Source organism: Theileria parva (assembly GCF_000165365.1).
Source record: "Theileria parva strain Muguga chromosome 4 map unlocalized ctg_529, whole genome shotgun sequence".
Classification (NCBI taxonomy): Eukaryota; Apicomplexa; class Aconoidasida; order Piroplasmida; family Theileriidae; genus Theileria; species Theileria parva.
The window spans coordinates 1,307,495-1,326,278 of NW_876246.1; the positions used below are offsets into that span (position 1 = coordinate 1,307,495).

The window sequence follows — 18,784 nt, forward strand, 5'->3', positions numbered from 1 at the left end:
GTTAAGTATTGTAATAAATTATGAAATGAACAGGTCAGACTGCTCCACAATTCTCTGTGCTGAGGTTTTGGAATCCATGAATAGCGAGTCTGCCTCATCTATATGTTTAGCCTCAACAGTCGACTTTTCCTCAAGATTCCTCAGGACATTGGACGGAGATATCAGCTGAATGCAATACCTAAGACTAGAGTTTAAGCCGATTTCACCTAGTCTTTTCAAACCCTGGTCACTAATGGGTACATTCTCGACTTTACTCCTTATTTTTAATATTTGCACCATCTAGAAACTAGTGAGTGGGAGAGTTAAATTACCTCATGTATTGTGTATGGAACTGTTTTTATAATGAGCAGACGGTCCAATAAATCTGCCGGGATCCCATGCGCCTCTATAAAATCACTTCCTCGAACACTACTTATCTACACAGCATTATAAGAGCGTAGGTAGCAGTGGGATATGAATAGATAACCAAGTAGTGTTGAAATATAACCAAGTAGTGTTGATAAATAACTGTATGAATAGTTACTCCACGATTGGTTGAGAGGATGATAATTGGAGATAGAGGGGATTCCATAACCTTGCTTAAGTATGTGAAACACTCAATATCAAACATGTGGACCTCGTCAATGTATAATACCCCAGGTATTACTTCTGCGATTCCCAGGTCTACGTACTTGTTCACTGCCTTGTTAACCTCAAGTCTCAACTTGTCAGTCATTTCAGTACGTTTAGGCCTCAAATATTGGTTAAGCACTGTAACTATATCACTTCCACCCTAATAAATTTTTATAAACTTTGTTAACACATGCGTAAATTAAGTTTAGGTTAAATAGATGGTTAATGGGTACTGATGGATTTGAATTTGCCATATCAAGATCATTCAGCGAAACCTCCTGGACAACTTGTTTCTGTTTAAGAACATCGCCCTTTGGAAGTGGAACATACTCCTCAACTTCCAAGTCAAATTCAGTAGAATAAACATCACACCTCCCGCATCTCCTAACTTGGCCTAAAACATAGAGTTATTATGGTAGAAAATTACCTGAGCCTGATTCTATGAATATAACATCTCCTATTGAAACCTTCTCCTTGACAAGTTGTTCATGAACTTGAGGTGCTAGTCTAAGGGTTTTTGATCCTTTAACAGTCTTCAAGGTTACCAGTACTCCATTAATACATTTGGCTATAAATAACATTATAATTACTAAAATTAAGTTATATATGTGTTTGTATGTAATGTTGACTAATAGGATACCAAATCCTCCAGTTGGATTCTCAACTTCTTCGGGTGTTAGCTCTGTAACTTCACCTTCGTAAATCTGTTTCTCGTCCTTAATTACTATATGAATCGACTTTCTGACAGCTTCATTTAAAATCTCAGTTTTTTTAACCTCAGTGCTAAATACTTCAGTACTTGATAAGATTGTGAATGGAGCACTTGTGCTCAATTCTCTAGCGATACCCATGGCAAGAGCAGTCTTGCCACTACCACTTGGCCCAGCCAGGAGCAGAGCTTTGCCTAAAAAATTAAAATTAAACGAAGTATATATAACTGGGTGTAAAAAGATGTTTAAGATGGATACCTGCCATCTTTTTGGATTTTATCATGTCAACGGCAATCAGTGCGGCCTCCCTGGCCTTAAATTGACCAATTAAGCCACAATCCGGATTAAAACAATTTTCGTAATCACTTAATAATTTAGGGTCGTCTTTTCCGTCATAATTTAACTTAGATGTGTCGAGATTAAAAACAGAAGGATGAACGCCAAGACCCTTAATGTGACTGTGGACTGAGATTCTCTCCTTAGTCAGGCCAAAACCTTTTTTATTTAAGGTATTTGATTTTATTTCAGTAATAGTACTGCTGGAATCGTTTGAAATTTCCATTATTTATATTCTTTTGGGGAATATTTTTTATAATAATTTCCTCTATGGTGATGACATTCTCGAGAAAAAAACAGTAAGCATTTTTATTTATCTGTATAATAGTCTTCTTGTTCATTTGTATATGTAATTTTTTAATTTTCATAAATATACAATTGTTAGTTTAATTAAATAACCATAATTTTGTTTTAAAATTACATATATCTGAGTTTTCGTTACATTTAATATTTTGTACTTTATTCCCTAATAATTTGAATTTTGATTAATTTATTTATTTCTTTTCGTCTGAAAACTGGTTTTCTAAATTGTTTCCTGTTTTAATCGCTAATTCTAACCTGAATTTGCATTTACAGTGTGTTAATAGCTATTGTTACCAATGAATATTAAGTAAAATTTGTAAAATAGTATGAATTTTAAAGAGCAACTATAATATTTTAGTATAATCGCAAATACGTTCAGTATACTTATCAATATTACAAATGTGGCCGAAATAATGGCCAAGGTTGATAATTTTAACATAAAATGAAACATCAAGTTTCAGAGGATGACCCCGGAGAAAGGTATGAGAAGTTTAGCAGCTTCGTGGACGGGTGTTTCATTCCTCCATGGGACCACGTCGTTGAGTTTACGACAAAAGATCACAAGTATTTGAACGAACTAATCCATTTGGGAGATTTGTGGCAGGACCCATCAGGCTTAATGGAACTGAACACAAGACAAAAAAAGCGATTTTCACGCTGGGTTAGGTACTTTGAACTGTGTGACCAGTTAACATTCTTTAACTCAGCCCCAAGTTCAGAAAGGATACTTCAAGGCTACGTAGGAGATTGCTCGACAGTTTCTAGTCTTTCAAGCTTAGCAGATTATGAGAAGATTTCCGGTGTTTCAGTCCTGACTGACAAGATAAAGTTGATAGATTTGGAAAAAACGGGTCTTAATCTGATGAGTTTGGGGTACCCAGAAGAGTGTATTAATTACTTTGGAGGGTACAAGATAGCAGTTGGAGTTAGGATATTCTTTAACGGGTGTTCAAGGTGTATGTTTATTGACGACTGGGTCCCCGTTAGAAGTGATGATACTTTACTTTGTGCACACTCTAAGGATTTTAGTGAGCTTTGGGTAACTTTGTTTGAAAAGGCCAACGTGAGGTTATCAGGTCATACATATGCAATCAAGGGTACAAACCCAGGAGTTGATATTTATCACCTCACAGGATGGATACCTGAAATTATACAGCTTCCTCCTTTTCATTTTAAGCTACCAAACGATCACTCAAAATCATCAATGACTGATAATATAAAACAGAAAGTGTACGACTCGCCCAGTGATATAACGAATATTCATAAGTGGGAGACTATCTGGGAATGCATCCTGTATAACTTTAATAAAAACTGCGTATTGTGCCTTGGCACTAATGAGTTGTATGATGCTACAAGTAATAGCTTTTATATTGAAGGTATTTCCGCTTCATCAGGTAATTTTCACAGATTCTCAATTGATGTGTAGGGATAGTAAGTGGTCATGCATACAGTGTATTAAATGTATTGGATTTATGTGTATCTGGAATCAAACATAAGTTGTTGTTACTCAAAAACCCTTGGGGGAAAGTTAGCTCAAAAATTGAAATTGACCCAATGATCCTCTCAATTCTTCCCTCCAACAATAATAATACAAGTGTTAGTATTTCCATCTAGTTATACCCACTACTTTCTATACATATATTTATATTATATACACAATGTTGAATAATTTGATAGGATACTGGAATATTCTGGATTGAGTGGGATAGTGTATTGAAGTGGTTTTCACATTTGTACTTTTGTTGGAATACTGATACGTTTGAATTTGTGAATAAAATACATTTTAACTGGGGGAGGAATGACTATTTCATAAGGTCTCCAGTGCCTGAAGATTCTTATTTATCCCTGTTTAATCCACAGATATTACTTTCATTTCAAAATGAACATACTGATGAAGATTTAAACACGGATATGGAGGATAAGAAGATGACTAATAGAACTGGATTGAACGTGTTAAACTCAAGTAGGGAAGAAGATGAAGGGGATTATGTGTTGATTTATGCTATGCTGATTCAGAACAGAAGAAAGCTGGGAGAGAAGATGAAGTATTTGGCTACACATATTTTCGAGGGTAGTTATAGAATAATAATACCAAATAACCCACTGATCAACGGAGTGTATAATAATAGCGAGATTATACTGACCAAGTTACTAATTTGTTCAACAGATTGTTCAGATTATGAAAGGAGGGAGCAACTTCTAAAGTACGGGAGATATCATCAAATAGATAATAACACCCCTGCAATTAATTTAATCATGCTGTTATGTTACTACATGAGAAAGATGCAAGAGAATTCCAATTTCACGCTCATTACCTACTCCAACAAACCAATCAAGTTATTTCCACTATCAGACCTAAGTAATAAGATATATAGTTATATAAATAATCCCTAATATAATTTTTTAGTATAATTAATATTTTATTACAATAATATTAGAATAATAATATTAGAATGATAATATTAGAATGATAATGTTTTATTAAAATAATATTGGAATAATGTTTTAGGTGAGTTTAGTAACATGGTGTATGATTATAGATGGAGTAGTTTTAATAACGGAATGAACCCGAATGAGATTTGGTCATTTTTCACTAATCCGCAATTTCGACTCGAGATTAAAAGGGATACTAACCTTATTATTCTGTTGGAAACAGATTCTGAAATTTCAGTAAACCTGAGGTTATTTTTTGGAAGATTAGCAACAATTAGGTCATTGAGAACAAAACAAGCCAAATCCTCAAACGAATATAAGCTCTACTGCTGTTCAATTCAGGGTTACTTTAAGAAAGGTACATACACACTAATTCCGTCAAATTTTAACGGAATAGAGGCCAGTTTTAGGTTTAATTTTTTCTTTCAAGGGCCACAGAATGATACTATACACGTTTATCCCATTCCGTACCCACTGATTAAACTGCACCACATAGGCAGTGAAGGTTTAAATTCCAGAACTAAGGTTGTTGACAGAGAATATAAAATTGATGAAACAAGTGATGAACTGGTAGAAGGACCTGTTTCATATAAAATTCTGAACTTTTACCATGTAAGTGTGGTGAGGATGTCAAGCCATTACCTTGACTTCACTGTTGATCAGGTCACACTGCTCTCAATTAAAATCCACGTGAACAGCATAAATGATAACAAATTCGTGCTATTCTCAACTAACACAAGTTACCCCAACTTATCTTTAAGCAGTTGCAGTATAGAAAGTAACTCCGAAAATGCTGGAGATTTAAATTTCTGTTCCGATGTCTGCTGTTTTTCGTGTGGTGGTCCATATGGGCAGTTTTATCCCACATTGTCTGCTTTGTTCCCCGAGGAACATGGATTGGGTTATAGGTTTTGTTTGTTAAGTGATTTGAATGGCGGCATTTCCAAAAACGGTAAAACGCCCTCAAATTCATCTCAAGTCCTATTCACCAGAGAACTCCTAGTCACATTCACACTCGCCAAATTGTTTCCAAATTCACAGTACCGCTTGGTCTCGATAAACCAATTCAAGTTTCAAAAGTTATTTTTCATTTCAAACTTTCCAATTACCTTAATACATTAATCTTTTATGTTAAATAGATTGTATGTGTATATAGTATAGTATAGTAGTAAGCATATATATAATAGTAAGTATATATTGTATAGTATATAGTATAAAGTTGATGTATAATGTATGTGGTATAGGGTATATATATGAATAGTGTGTATAATGTGTACAGTAAAATCCAATATACATTGCATAGTATATATACTTTACAAGATTATTAATACAAAAATGTTAAAACCAGGGTTGATGACAACTTTTCAGCTTTCCAATCATGGAAGAATCAGTGGAAGCGTCAATGATACAAGTGATAACGTTGTTTATGGGTAAAGTGCTGTGCTCCTGGTCAGCAGGAGACCTGAGATGAGAACAGTAATTGAGGATTTTGCTCAAATATTCGTCAATCTCGTCGGATTTCTCTAACTTAGGGTCTTTGTCCTTGATGAAGGTGTTCTTGTCCCTCGGGAAATTGTTCTTGTCGGTGGGGAAGCTGTTTTTTTCTTTTTGGAGGTTCTCCTTATCCTTCTGGAAGGCGTAAAAGTCTCTGGAGGTGCTACGTCCAATTAGAATCGCAGACAAAGCGGCGTGAACATCAATTTTAAAGTGGTGGATAGAGGATGAAACGGCAAACATAACGCCGGGAAGAAGACCAAGTCTGCATGTAGGGCCCATAAAGTTAGTCATGTTCCTAGTGAGCCTGAAAACCCTTATCTTGTTATCGTCCATCTCCCTGTTAAAGAGTTTAAAGTCAAACTGCCTTATGGAACCGTTATTCATGTTCAAAACAAGCTTAGAGGGAGTTGAGTAGGGTGTGGCAAACACTAAGTTTAGCAGTGCCTGAGTGGCGTAAGATGAGGTGAAGTTAATTCTGAAATTCATGAAATTTTCGTAATCGACGGATGATTCTAAGACAAATTCATAAAGAATATTGTCAGGAACAATGTTGCATAGCTTATTGTATGAGTCCTGGAGTAAGTCCTGGTGTATCTTTCGGTACCAGGTATAGAACCAGGGGTACTGTTTTTCCCTGAAGAGTTTGAAGATGTAGTTAAAACCTGACTCTTTATCCATCTCCTCGTTAGTTGACGCGTTTGTAAGAGATGAAGTTGGATTATACTTGTTGTAACACTCGTACAGCTTTATAGTAATGTTCTTTTCCAAAAGTATCTTGTGAAGCACTGGGAGAAGTAAACAGGTTTCATACCCGTTACCACTGGCTAGCCTGGTATCTAGTTTGTTCAAGTCACTATCAGTACGAATGTCAGAAGGCATCAGAGGGATGGAGTCTACTAAAAGATTATCCATTGAAATTGACCTGTTGAAGATACTCAGGAGTGTGTGGCTGTTCGGGCTATCCTCTACTAGGCAAATGTGAGGATCTAGTGGAACTATAGAGCCTGAGGAAATGAACAAGTTCCTCCTCCTAGTCTCATTATACTTTTTCATGTAGAAATTCACAAGTTGGGACATCTTGTGAATACACTCTTCGCCCTTCTGTCTAGCTCTCACGAGTGGGTACACTGAGTAGTAGTGCTTCTGGCCGTCAGTTGTAATTATCTTAATACACTTTACCAGGTGATTTCTCCTCCTCACCTTTACTAGACATGGGTCTACATACAAAATATCATGCATCTCTCCAATCACATTCTTGCCCTTAATCATGTCGTCAACTGGAGTTACAACTACATGGGGTAGTTGTATTGAGATGTTACTGCTGGATGTGAACTTGTTGCTTAGAACACAGACTGAGTAGTTTAGTAAGTGGCTAATGTCACGCCTACCACCTCTTTTGTTTCTTGTTTTCCCAAAATTTATCAGCAGGCTGATTATGTCCAATAACTTATTCATCGTGTATCCACACGTTAAGCCCTTCTCTGACGGATCTTGAGGGGTGTCTGATTGGTAGTTTCCAAGTCTGTCAGGAGTGAAGCCGGAGCTTGAAGTAACGCTATTCAACAGTTCCGTTGCCTTTATCGGCTCAATAAAGTTCTGCGTGAAATTGTAGACAATACTATAAAGCTCCTTGTCGTCATCCTCGTCTTCTGAGGTGCTTATGCTTGAGGATATTTTATTCAGAATCTTGTTAGTCAAGCAGTACAGCATTGGTCTCGGTATGTATTCGTGAAATGGCAACTCCAAACACTCCTCAAATATCGTTTCATATGCGCACATAATCTCGTCAATCAGGTCCGGCTTTCCCATATTCGTGAGTATATTACAGAAGTTCTCGAGCGTGTGGTTCAAACCTGGATTACAGTTAATTAGCATTTGAAGTATATTTTTAATGTCATTCACGTTCTGTCTTCCAATGTGTTCTTCTTCATCCCTAGTGCTGTACCCGTTATTTGTGTTTTGTGGCATTAGGGACAAATACTCGGTCCTTATTGTGTAATACAGCTGCTGTGGCACCTTGGTTATCAAGAGTTTCAGCAGGTGGAATATTTCAACATTGTTCCTGGTGTACAGAAACGTCACCAGCTGTGGCAGCCACATCAGCCACACGCAGTGGTGCACAAACTCCGAGTACTTCTTAAACGTCTCACTCGTTGCGTTTACTCCTCTGTGCATCTCAGTCAACAATGTAAACAGTCTCTTAATCAACAACCAATGACAATTCGGACTAAAACATTATATACACAGAAAATTTTAAACTATTTTATAGAAATAAATATTATAACTATTGACTATAACTAGTTAGTGATAACTATTTTTAGTATTAATTGTGGTAATTAATATCATTTGTAACTACTGTATTTAATATTTAGTTAGTATTAGATATTGTTATAGTGATATGTCGTGGTTAAAAGTTACTTGATTGAGATTGCTGTCAGATATCCCATAATTGATGTTTCATAGAGTTCTAGTGGGAACATTTGTTCATTTTTGGCCCACATTGGCACCATGGAGTGGTCGATCTTGTTATCGTTAAACTTTGCCCATGATATCCAGTTCTTACTCAGCAGAGGTTGCAGTTTCAAGGCTTCTAACATATACTTACATGCCAAATCAATGTCCCCTAAAACAATATTAGTAATTATACAAGTAAATGCTGTAAAAAACAAATATTGGAGGGAAGTAAAGTGTTTAAACTATGTATTAAATAATTGAATGAAATCAATAATTGAAATGGTGGGTTGAAAATACCTATGCCGTTTAACTGTCTTTTGTTGGGGTTAGTTTGGTTATGATGTATGTCGTAGATGTAATTCCTGTTAATGGCTTCAGCTTTAAGTCTCGTGACATGTGATTTCAGTGTTTCATATCCTCTGTTTGGTAGTTTATCGAAATCAAGTGTGATTACACTCTTTAGAGCATCTGGAACGTTAATTGAGAAAGTCAAGTACTGCTTAAGCCTCTCATTAATCAACAGGTAGTAATCCTCCCCTATGTTTGGACTTTTACTTATCGTCTGCACCAAATACTTTTGAGCCTTATTTAAAAGAACTGATGCTATTAAAGGCAACTGATGACTCTTTCTTATCACTCCACTATACTTCACCAGTGTCCATATGTAATCTTGATTAATCAACAGTGAATCATCTAAAAAATCATGTAATTGTAGAAATTACGAGCAAATAATTCAACTAAAAATGAGCAACTAATTTAACTAAAAATGAGTAATAATTTAACTAAGAGGTTCCTAAAGCTTACTTAGGGGTTGATGATTGTTTGTTAGGTTTGTGAGATTTTTAACGGTACTGAAAACCTGTGTTCTGAAACACAGTAGTGTGTTCCAGATACTCGGATGATCATACTTGTTAGGAAGTCTGTTCCTCCATTTATTTATCAAATGTATCTCATCACACTCCTGTGCCTTGTATATGTTTGTTATTGATCTCTTCAAGTATGATATTCCCTCACTTATCTCTGTTAACCTATGATTTAGCCTCATACAATTCACATGACCGTCTATCTTAAGGCCAAGAGTCTTATAATAGTGCAATAACCACGAAAAACAATTCTGCACAATTCATTAATATAATATTGACTAATAGTTTAATACATAATGGTATCTATTGTTTACCTGTGTCATGATGTTGAGTTTATAGTATTCTTTATTATATTGCCTATATAGTGTGTTGATATTGTTAGAATAGGCCTTATTGATCTTATTAAACATGTTGTAAATGTTCATTTCAATGACGATTTCCATGTCATAGGAGTCAACATCATTAAAGGATTCCTGGTTCACCAGCAGATAGTTATCTTTATTTTGGTTCTGATACAGCACCAGCATGTGTGGAAAGGAGTTGAGGAACACGTTAGACTGACTAAATGTCGTCTTACTAGTCGATATGTATGAGATATCTCTGATAATGTCCCACTCATTCAGTTGTTTTGTGCAGTACATCCAATAATTAAACCAGAGCTTAGACTCGTCAAACCATGCTACTGTTTCAGAGGTCTGGCCTGTGTTGGATAACTGGTCCATTATGTGGTTAAAATCCCTCTGGGCCTGTTTCCACTTTCCATGCTGAAGATTGGCCAAAGCTAACCTAGTCTCATTTGTTATCACCCAACACCTATTTGTGCCTATTGACAAGTCTAGCATGTCCAGCCTCAAATACAATTCCGACAAAAGCGTCGCTGGTTTAGTCATGTCCATTGGTTGCGCTAGCATCAGGTTCTCCAAGTAGAAACAGGTGTTAAAGTAGTTTCCTGGCAAGAACTGTGAAAGGTACTTTAACATCTCAACTGGCAAGGATATCATGGGGTATGTGTTCATCACAGTATGGTAAACTATGTTAATTGAGTCAAGGTCCTCCTTATCACAAAAAATATCCATGTGTGTTGGATTCTGGATGTACATATTTGACAGCAGGTTATGGTTAAGAGATATTGAGGTTATCTTTTTTGTAAGGAAATTGATAACATGTTGGGATACCTGGTTCCTGTGTGGCTCTGACAAGTTAATGTACAGTTGTGAAAACACCTTTGAGAAGGTGTCACGGTTAAATTTAGTGTCGAGTTCACACATTTTTTCCAAATACTTCAGCACCAAATTCTGGTTAACATAACTTTGTAGGTACACTTTGTTGTATTCATGTATCTTCACTAGGGATTCATACAGTTTACCATCCAAACTAAGTTCAAACTCCTGGAGATCTTCTGGTTCACTAACTGGAATATCCTCATCAGTATCTAGTGACATGTTTCTAAACTCCTTCAATAAGGTCACAATTGGTCTCAAACTTGAATTCTCGCAGTTACACACAAAACTTATCTGACTTACAAGGTCAGTATTTGACAATGACCCCGACCCGACCCTGTTATCCAAAGGTTCCAACCTTGGATAATTACTCCCTATTCCAACCTCCACATCCTAATCAAACATTAGTCAATTTTTTACCAAATAGTATAAACTATATATTAAAAATTAATAGACAATCGTTTAAATATACTTAAATAGATAGTCTCATACCTGTCTAAAAAGTGTGAATAGAATATCAACGAGTGTTGTTGCATTTTGGTTATATTTAAACAAAAGATCAATTGTTTTGGATAGATTCTCTTGCCTCTGGTAGTGCTTAACATAATCGTTATGTTGTGACTTGAACAGGTATGCACAGTGTGTTAGGTAACTCATCTTAATGTCTAATCTCAGGTTTTTAAACTTTTCGTGATCCGTAATCCCCAGGTATAACAAATTAAACTCTGTTGCCAGGGTCTCCTCATCCACTTTGCAATCCTCTGGTACATATGATATATGCCTTGTGTAGTACAGCACGTTACATATGTACTCAAATTTATAATTGTCTAATGGAGCCCTAATGCAGTTAATCAAATCTCGTTGTACCAAGTTGGGATCAGGGGAGTAATTAAATGCAAACTCGATGTGGTTGAATGTGATTTTATGAAACTTCCTGTTTGGAGTTGTCAAGTCTTCAGCCACGTATTTTTCCAAAGATTCTGAGCTGACTTCTGTGTAACTTCCATTATAGTCGAAGAAGTTGTAATCCATATCTTCTCGGTACTCTTCCTCCGGTGATTCCCAAATACTACCATACGACCTCAACCTAGTCAGTACTCTCTTGTTAATGTTAATGTATGGCTGGAAGTACTTTAAACTCAACAGTATGTTGAACATCATGAACTTGTCAGCCTTTGTCGAGATCTCGACGACTTTATAGAATGAAGACACGACTTCAGTGTTAAACTTGTATATTTTCAGGAAGCACAACTCTAGGAAAATAGCGTAATTCGCACTAATTATTTTTCTAAACTTTCCATGTGGCACGTTTATTAGACACACGTAGAGTTTTTTAATAAACGACGGTAAATAGTCGTTGATGTATCCTCTTAGCCTTTTAGTGCTAACAACCTTCAACACATCAACGTACAAACATATCACATTCAGCAACTCAGTTAATCTATTTAGTTCAGGATCATCAGGTTCTCCGGACCCCGTGCTAATCATGAGTGGGTTTGGGGTAAGATTAACTACTTCTTTCAGATAGTTGAAGATCAACTTCATCAACACGTCCAGGAACTTGGCTGTGGTGTCACTAAACTCGTGCTGCTCATCTCCATACTCAGATTTTAACAAACACTTTAAATTTGCTGGTGTCATGAGACATGGTATGCTATTTAGCTGCATAATAAGGTGATACAGATGCGGGTAATCATTAATCAGAAGCTTTATTGACACGCTCTTGAACATCAGCTTGTTTGTGTCATAACTCAAATTATCGAAAATCTTATTCTTGTAGGTCTTACTGAGTATTCCGTTGTACCTGTAAATGATGTTATTTGTCAGTTTCGAGTCCTTCAAATAGTCAGTCCTTGTCAAATGCGCTCTAAGTGAGTTTATTATCCTGAAGTACACCGCCATGAGCTTGTACTTGCTATACTTCATCTCGTTAGACTCGTATATTAAAATGATCCCGACGACTATCTCCATGATGTAACGGCTGTAATAGTACCCGTGACACGTGTGTTTGTATATGTAATCCACAAACCTAACAAAGTACGGGTCCATGAAATCTCTATAATTGTTAAAGTAATTCATAAAACCTCCCAGCAACATCGTTAACGCTCTTATGTCCTCCTTTTCAACATCCTCAGTTGTTCTATTTTCCAATAAACTATCAAGTTCCATAACACCGTTCTCAGAGTTCTCAGAAGATTGCTCTTGATCAGGGCCAAATTTTGGCATTGACAGGTTAAACAGGTACAAAAGCACTGGCTGGTACTTTTTATTGTCCAAAATCGTTATATTGCACAGACAGTTGAAGAAGTTGAACGAGACCATCTTCATGACCAAAAAGTAGTTATTGAACTCATCTGTATCTATAGCATTCTGTTCCTCATCCACTGTTAGTGGGAATGTGTTGTTTAGTATTAGAAATATCTCAATAGGCATGCTTTGGAGGTTATTCAGCAGGTGTGTAAAATCATAGGACTTAACAAACTCAATGTATTGTCTGAACACTGTCAACACCAGCATGTAATTAATGTTACACAGATGAAATACTTTACTCACAACGTAGTATCCAACCCATGTCGTTAACACTTGGTCTAGGTTTAAGTTGTCCTTGGTACTGGTCGAATTCATGTTTTCCGAACCGTTATTTAGCACTCCGTTGCACACGTAATCCAGCAACTCGGACAACAGATTCCCCTTGACCAGATCCTCGTTGTTATTGATAAAGTGCACTATCCTCAGCAACACCATCAGCCTATAAATGAATTTTTATCTTATAATCACTTACTGTGTGTTGTACAAATAATTTGATGTTGACTTGAACAACTTTAAGTTATTCATCAGCTCGAAGTTATCACTTATGAATCTATTAAACACACTCTAAAAATTATTCATTAAGAATTTATTAGATGGTTAATTAGGGATTTAGTGGATAGTTATTTGGTAATTTGGTAACTATTACTAAATAGCTGTTGTGATGTTACCAGTTCATTGGTAGCGTTGACAAACGAGTATGGTGTGAATTTGTACTGTGCGAGTATATCAATGGTTGATGGGTAGTGAAGGTGTAGGAGCTCGTAACACTTATTTGAAATTGATATATAACTCAACTCATCGATATCCTTTTCCTGGTGTTCTGAATCAAATATTCTATTTTCTGGGTGTAGGTAATGCCCTATAAAGATATCCTTATTTGACAGTGTCACTACTGTCTTTATAACATTCTTAAACTCCTTTGTTGATATCACCAGGCTCTTCACTGACGACAAATACTCTATGAAGCACAGTATTTGGTATATTACGTTCAGGTTATTATTGTTGTTCAGCTCATTATTAAGTTTGTTGAACGTGTTCTTAATCGAGTTATCATCCATCAAATACAGCAAATCATACATCGTCAAGCTTTCCATTGCCTTATTCTCACCTGGTTTATCTTGGAGTTTCGCGTTATTAATGAAATCTTTATACATCTGCATTACTTGTATTGGTGATGAAATTGTACTCTCACTTCCTTGGTTGTCCGTGAACAACTTGTTATTATACCCCAACTTCACCAGGAACTTGAAAAAGTCTATGTAACTGAGAAACTTGAGCTCCGACACGTTAATCTTGGACTCCGTCAGAGTTATTCCTACGTTATACAACGAGTCCTTCATGCACTTGAAATCACTGCCATAGAACTCATACAATAACATCAATTTCTGCAATACAGTTAATTCAATTGTTTTCGAAATTAACTAGACAATTTACACAGTAATTAATCTGGTCACTAACTATACAATGAATCTAGTTGTTATTAAAATATGGTAAAAATACCTTGACTGTGCTGTAATTGAAAATGGTTTGTAGTTGTATGATGAAGGGTTCCAGGGTCATTAATGCGTTTTGTGTAACCATGGTCTTATCCAACCTCTTCAAAATGGATAATGATGTCTTAAACATGATTCCATTGGATATCATCACCAGGTTAAGTAAAGTTGTTGATATCATGTGAATCAGTCCAGGGTCCAACTGCTTAAACAGCTTCTCAAACCTGCTATCAAAAAGCAATAGCTCCACGATTCTCAGGTAAATCATCATCTCGACACTGTCCTCGTCATAGTTGTTAATTCTGTCCAGCAGCTTCTTCAGGCAACTGTCCAGACACCTAAACATTATTAAGTCAAATTAATATAACGGTTAATTGTAGATACATTTTATTGTGCGTGTACTGTGTCGTGAGAAGTAGTATTTCCAAGAACTGCAAACTCTTGAAATTTGTATTGAAAAACTGGGTAAGTTTTTGAGGCTTGTATTCACTTAACAGCTCCATAGCCAGAAGACGTAGCTTCAGAATCTTATTATTCAACATTGACGTTAAATTGTTGAAGTGGAAATCAGGGTCACAGCTTACAATAAGTTTAATGAGTGTGAAAAGAATCTTCTCAGGTATCCTGTTTGCTTTGTTGATTAGGAGTTCTTCGTTGGACTGGTGCAAATCAACCACTGTGCAAAGCAGCATATTATAAATGTATGTGATATATGCCTTAAAGTACTTGATGTGGTTCGCTTTAAACAGCTTTAACAGTAACCCGAAGTATGCTACTCTTCTGAATATGTTATGGTTATTCAACTTAACCACCAGGATCCCGACAACGTACTCGATGACGTCATCCATATCATGAGCCACTATGCATTCAAATAATTCTGAAATTAACTCATTGCATGAGTCATCCCACTCCACTTCCTTACTCTCGTTAGATACCATTGGATACTCCACATTCAAGAGCAACAGGTACAACACCTGAGATAAGTTATCATCTCTGGTCCTGTTCCTAACTCTTGACGATAAAACCAGATAATTAAACAGTGCACATCTAAATAACTGTAAATTCTCATACTCCACGCTCTTCTTTATCCTTCTGCCTGCATTCAACATTAGACACAGACACTTTAACAGCTTTCTCAGATACTTCATCTGATCGTCTGTTTTCGTAAGTTTTGCCTCGCGATTCAGGTGAGTTCCGTTACTTGAATACTGGTTATATACAGGAACTTGATTCTTGGAAGTTGCATCAATGTAAAAGTGTGTTAGTGACAAGTTGTATTGAAGTATTGGCGACATTATGATCAGCAGGTATCCCGCATATGTGTTATATTCATCCATGTTAAGGGGGCCTTTCTCTCTATACAAATTTCGTTCCACCCTCTTTATTATTAAATCTAAACCTGGCTCTACTGGAATCGACACTACTGTAGAGTCATTTTCCGTTAAACATGGAAATGCTAGCGAAAACTCCTCTGCGTTTTTAATATTATAGTCTACTCTGTATTTCTGACTGATGGACCCCAGTTTGCCCAGAATATTCATCACCAGTTTAGTGATCTCGGGATCTTCATCATTCAACAAATGTTCCATTAGGAATTTTATGAAGTATGGTTCCACTTTATCATCAAAGTTCTGTTCGTCATAATCTATAGGTTGATATTCATATGGGTTAATGTCTTTGATCGTGTCTGCCATGAGCACGTACAACCCGGCGTTATCTGTGTTTTCTACATAGTTTTCAATCAACATTAATGTGTATTTGAGTAGCTTTCTGCTTGTTGTGTAGTTGATAAAGTAGTTGACCAGCCTCAGCATCTGCCTCATGTATTCGAAGTTAAAGTTATTCATGCTCACCACGATTACAAATGCGTACAAATCCTCGTTCTCTTCAATTCCTATATAACTTGAAGAAGCTATTTCCGATAACAAGTCGAAATTTCTATAATCCGAGAGCTCTAGGTAAAAGAGGATTTTGTTCAGAAAAGAGTAGAGCACGTTGATCTGGTCATATGCGTATGTGTAGTTCGGATTACTGTTTATCTTCTCGAAAATAACAGTTAACAGTCTCAAATAAAGCTCCATCTTCTCCTTGGTTTTATCTCCGGGCTGTGCTGATTCTGAACCTTCTGTGCATGGGTAATAATTGCATACGAGGTTAACCATCTGGCCCAAGTCATATGTAATGTACTTAATCGAGTCCAGGTTCAATTTAAGTCCCACGAATATATTTTCATTCATCAGCTTATTCATTATCTTTGTTCTATCTTGATCTAGCTCATCTTTAGGTGGTAAAACATGGTTTTCCTGGAATATTATGTTGTAGGAGTACCTGTATAATCTGTCCAGGTCCTCGTCGTTCATCAACTGAATCACCAGTGACAAATACTGCTGAATGAAGAGATCTGGGTAATTTTTCGAAAATGTGAAAAATAGGTACAAGATCACGTTTTCTAGCTGATTCCTCTCCTCCTTACTCTGATCTTGGTTTTCTGTCTCAGATAAATCTGTTACTGAGTTTATCTGGGTTTCTTTCAAGAGTTCCTCTTCGTTCATAAACAGCTTCCTATTTGGGTACAAGTAGTAGTACACTAGTATCGGCAGGACTAATCTAATAGTGTTTTCCACCATTGCGGGTTCCAGGGTTTTACACAGTAGTTTTACTGAATTATCCAAAATAACCAAAAATTCACTTTTCTCTTCGTCTTCATCCTCATCCATCCTTATAGTTTTATTTCCCGGGGCACTAATGTATAGCTGTGAAGAGAGCTTCACTGTAATCAAAAACGCTTGTAAAATATTTATTGTTATCACCCTTTTAATATTTGTCAGTTGTATTAATAACTTGTAATTGACAACGATTATCTCTATGAGCACGTTTAGTACGGTCTTGACGTACAACAAATATGCATTGCTTTGTTTCTAAACAGAATTTGTTTGTTGTTTATTAAATATCTAGTTATTTCTGGTGCGTTACATTTCTGCTGTAGTAGAGGTCACTTATAAGGTTAACTGCGTTGAAAAAAGTAATGATTGAGAACTTGTATATTGCATTCAGGGACTCCTCGTCAATATTGGAGGAAAGTTTTGGGAACTGGCACAGCAAGGAATGCACTAGATTTAAGCACAATTCCTTGATTTTATAGTCCGATGAGAGCCAGTGCCGGCTCAGCAATGTGTTACACTTTTCGAACATTTGCATATTAAAGTGCTCCGTATCCAACTTCTTAATCACATCCAAATACAACATCAGCACGGAACACCTAAATTACAATTTATTATATTTTATCAAAAATTATTATAATTTATTATATTTTATCAAAACTTATTACAATTTATTATATTTTATCAAAACTTATTACAATTTATTATATATCACTAAAAATTTTCTTACGTGCATGAATATTCCATCAATGATAGGTGGTATAATTTGTTAAAGAAATCTTGTTGTAGGATAGACTTTAAAACAATGTACGTGACTCCTGAATTGACTAAAATTACAAATGCATTGAGCAGATTCGTCCTAAAATTAAATTACACCAATTTAAACTCACATTTGCTCATTATTTAAATTTAAATTATTCAAAAAGAAGGTTAGGTGGCCGAATATTTCATTTAAAAAATACGAGTAATTGAACGTCTGTTTTAAGTTCACAGTAAAAATTTGCAATGCTCTACATGACAATAGAATCAACTCAAAATAGCATCCTTTGTGATGATCTAAATCAATTTTTATTATTGGTTTCCAACCTGTTGAATTTAATCCGTTGACTTTTCTAAATACTGGCAACAGTTGAACCAGATTCTTTGTGAATAATGGACTCGTAAACAACTGGTCAAGAAGACTTATAAATATCAATAATCTTTTTACGTCTTTATCTATAACATTTTTGTTAAATAGATTTATATACCTTGTATGTTTGGATAGTTGCTTAACAGTTTCGTGGCAAATTCGAAAAATTGGTCAACTTGAACCAGGTTTACGTAATGTTTTGGATCCATTAGGAAATGCTTTAAAATCCTTTGACAACTTTCATCCCAATTTGAACTGGTAATAATTGTGTTAAAGCATAATGAGACGAATTCTCTCCTCAGTTGGACGTCCGCGAACTCGACCTTCGTGAATGATTCCATGATGTCAAAACACTGGGTTTTGAGTTCCAACAAACTCGGATCATTTGTATTTTTCAGTAGCAAGGTCTTTAGGAAGGCATAATTGACCCGAAATGATGCAAGGAAACCATCAACTGTATAGTTCTCAAAACTTTCTATTAACTTCTTGACTCCGTTGAGGCAATCTATGGAAAATTATCATTATATTTTACAATATGTTAATTAATACCTTTAGATAGTTCATTATCAGAAGGAGTATGGCCATCTTTTGGATTACTGTTCGATATAACGGGAGAATAAGCTCCTCGATTAAAATAAGAGTTAGTGGAGTCCAAATTTGGATCCATTATGCCGATATATTATTTACAATTATGGAAAATAAGTAACAAATCTCAACTGTGGCGAACATTACAATGAATACTGATTTCGTCGGATCAGTTCAAT

The 18,784-nt window shown here is 35.9% G+C and overlaps 3 protein-coding genes across 3 annotated transcripts; 1 reads left to right on the top strand and 2 right to left on the bottom strand.

Moving 5' to 3' along the window:
• On the bottom strand, positions 1-2,050 carry RIN1 (TIP49 C-terminus family protein). Its single transcript, XM_759206.2, has 6 exons — positions 1,581-2,050; positions 1,040-1,516; positions 846-1,006; positions 524-772; positions 312-416; positions 1-279 (listed from the first exon to the last, which is right to left on the bottom strand). Exons 1-6 carry the CDS (start codon positions 1,882-1,884, stop codon positions 19-21), a joined length of 1,557 nt encoding a protein of 518 aa, XP_764299.2. The 5' UTR covers positions 1,885-2,050; the 3' UTR covers positions 1-18.
• Positions 2,051-2,209: 159 nt separating this feature from the next.
• On the top strand, positions 2,210-5,516 carry CAPN7 (Calpain family cysteine protease family protein; the record flags this gene model as incomplete). The annotated part of the gene is made up of 4 exons (XM_759207.2): positions 2,210-3,355; positions 3,388-3,557; positions 3,639-4,335; positions 4,471-5,516. The coding sequence occupies exons 1-4, from the start codon at positions 2,404-2,406 to the stop codon at positions 5,514-5,516; spliced, it is 2,865 nt and encodes a 954-aa protein (XP_764300.1). The 5' UTR covers positions 2,210-2,403.
• Positions 5,517-5,701: 185 nt separating this feature from the next.
• On the bottom strand, positions 5,702-18,687 carry Trrap (FAT domain protein; the record flags this gene model as incomplete). Its single annotated transcript, XM_061306048.1, has 16 exons — positions 5,702-8,118; positions 8,310-8,514; positions 8,643-9,038; positions 9,150-9,459; positions 9,523-10,821; positions 10,921-13,177; positions 13,211-13,302; positions 13,407-14,159; positions 14,239-14,569; positions 14,616-17,149; positions 17,205-17,490; positions 17,622-17,750; positions 17,854-17,947; positions 17,978-18,106; positions 18,139-18,525; positions 18,570-18,687. 16 exons carry the CDS (start codon positions 18,685-18,687, stop codon positions 5,733-5,735), a joined length of 11,706 nt encoding a protein of 3,901 aa, XP_061161212.1. The 3' UTR covers positions 5,702-5,732.
• Between the last annotated feature and the right edge of the window lie 97 nt (positions 18,688-18,784).

Coding starts and splice junctions, on each gene's coding strand:
- RIN1 (XM_759206.2), bottom strand. CDS start 1,884: ATGGAAATTTCAAACGATTCCAGCAGTACTATTACTGAAATAAAATCA. Junction 773..845: donor TGGCAAATTCAAATCCATCA/GTACCCATTAAC, acceptor AAAATTTATTAG/GGTGGAAGTGATATAGTTAC. Junction 280..311: donor TTCCATACACAATACATGAG/GTAATTTAACTC, acceptor ACTAGTTTCTAG/ATGGTGCAAATATTAAAAAT.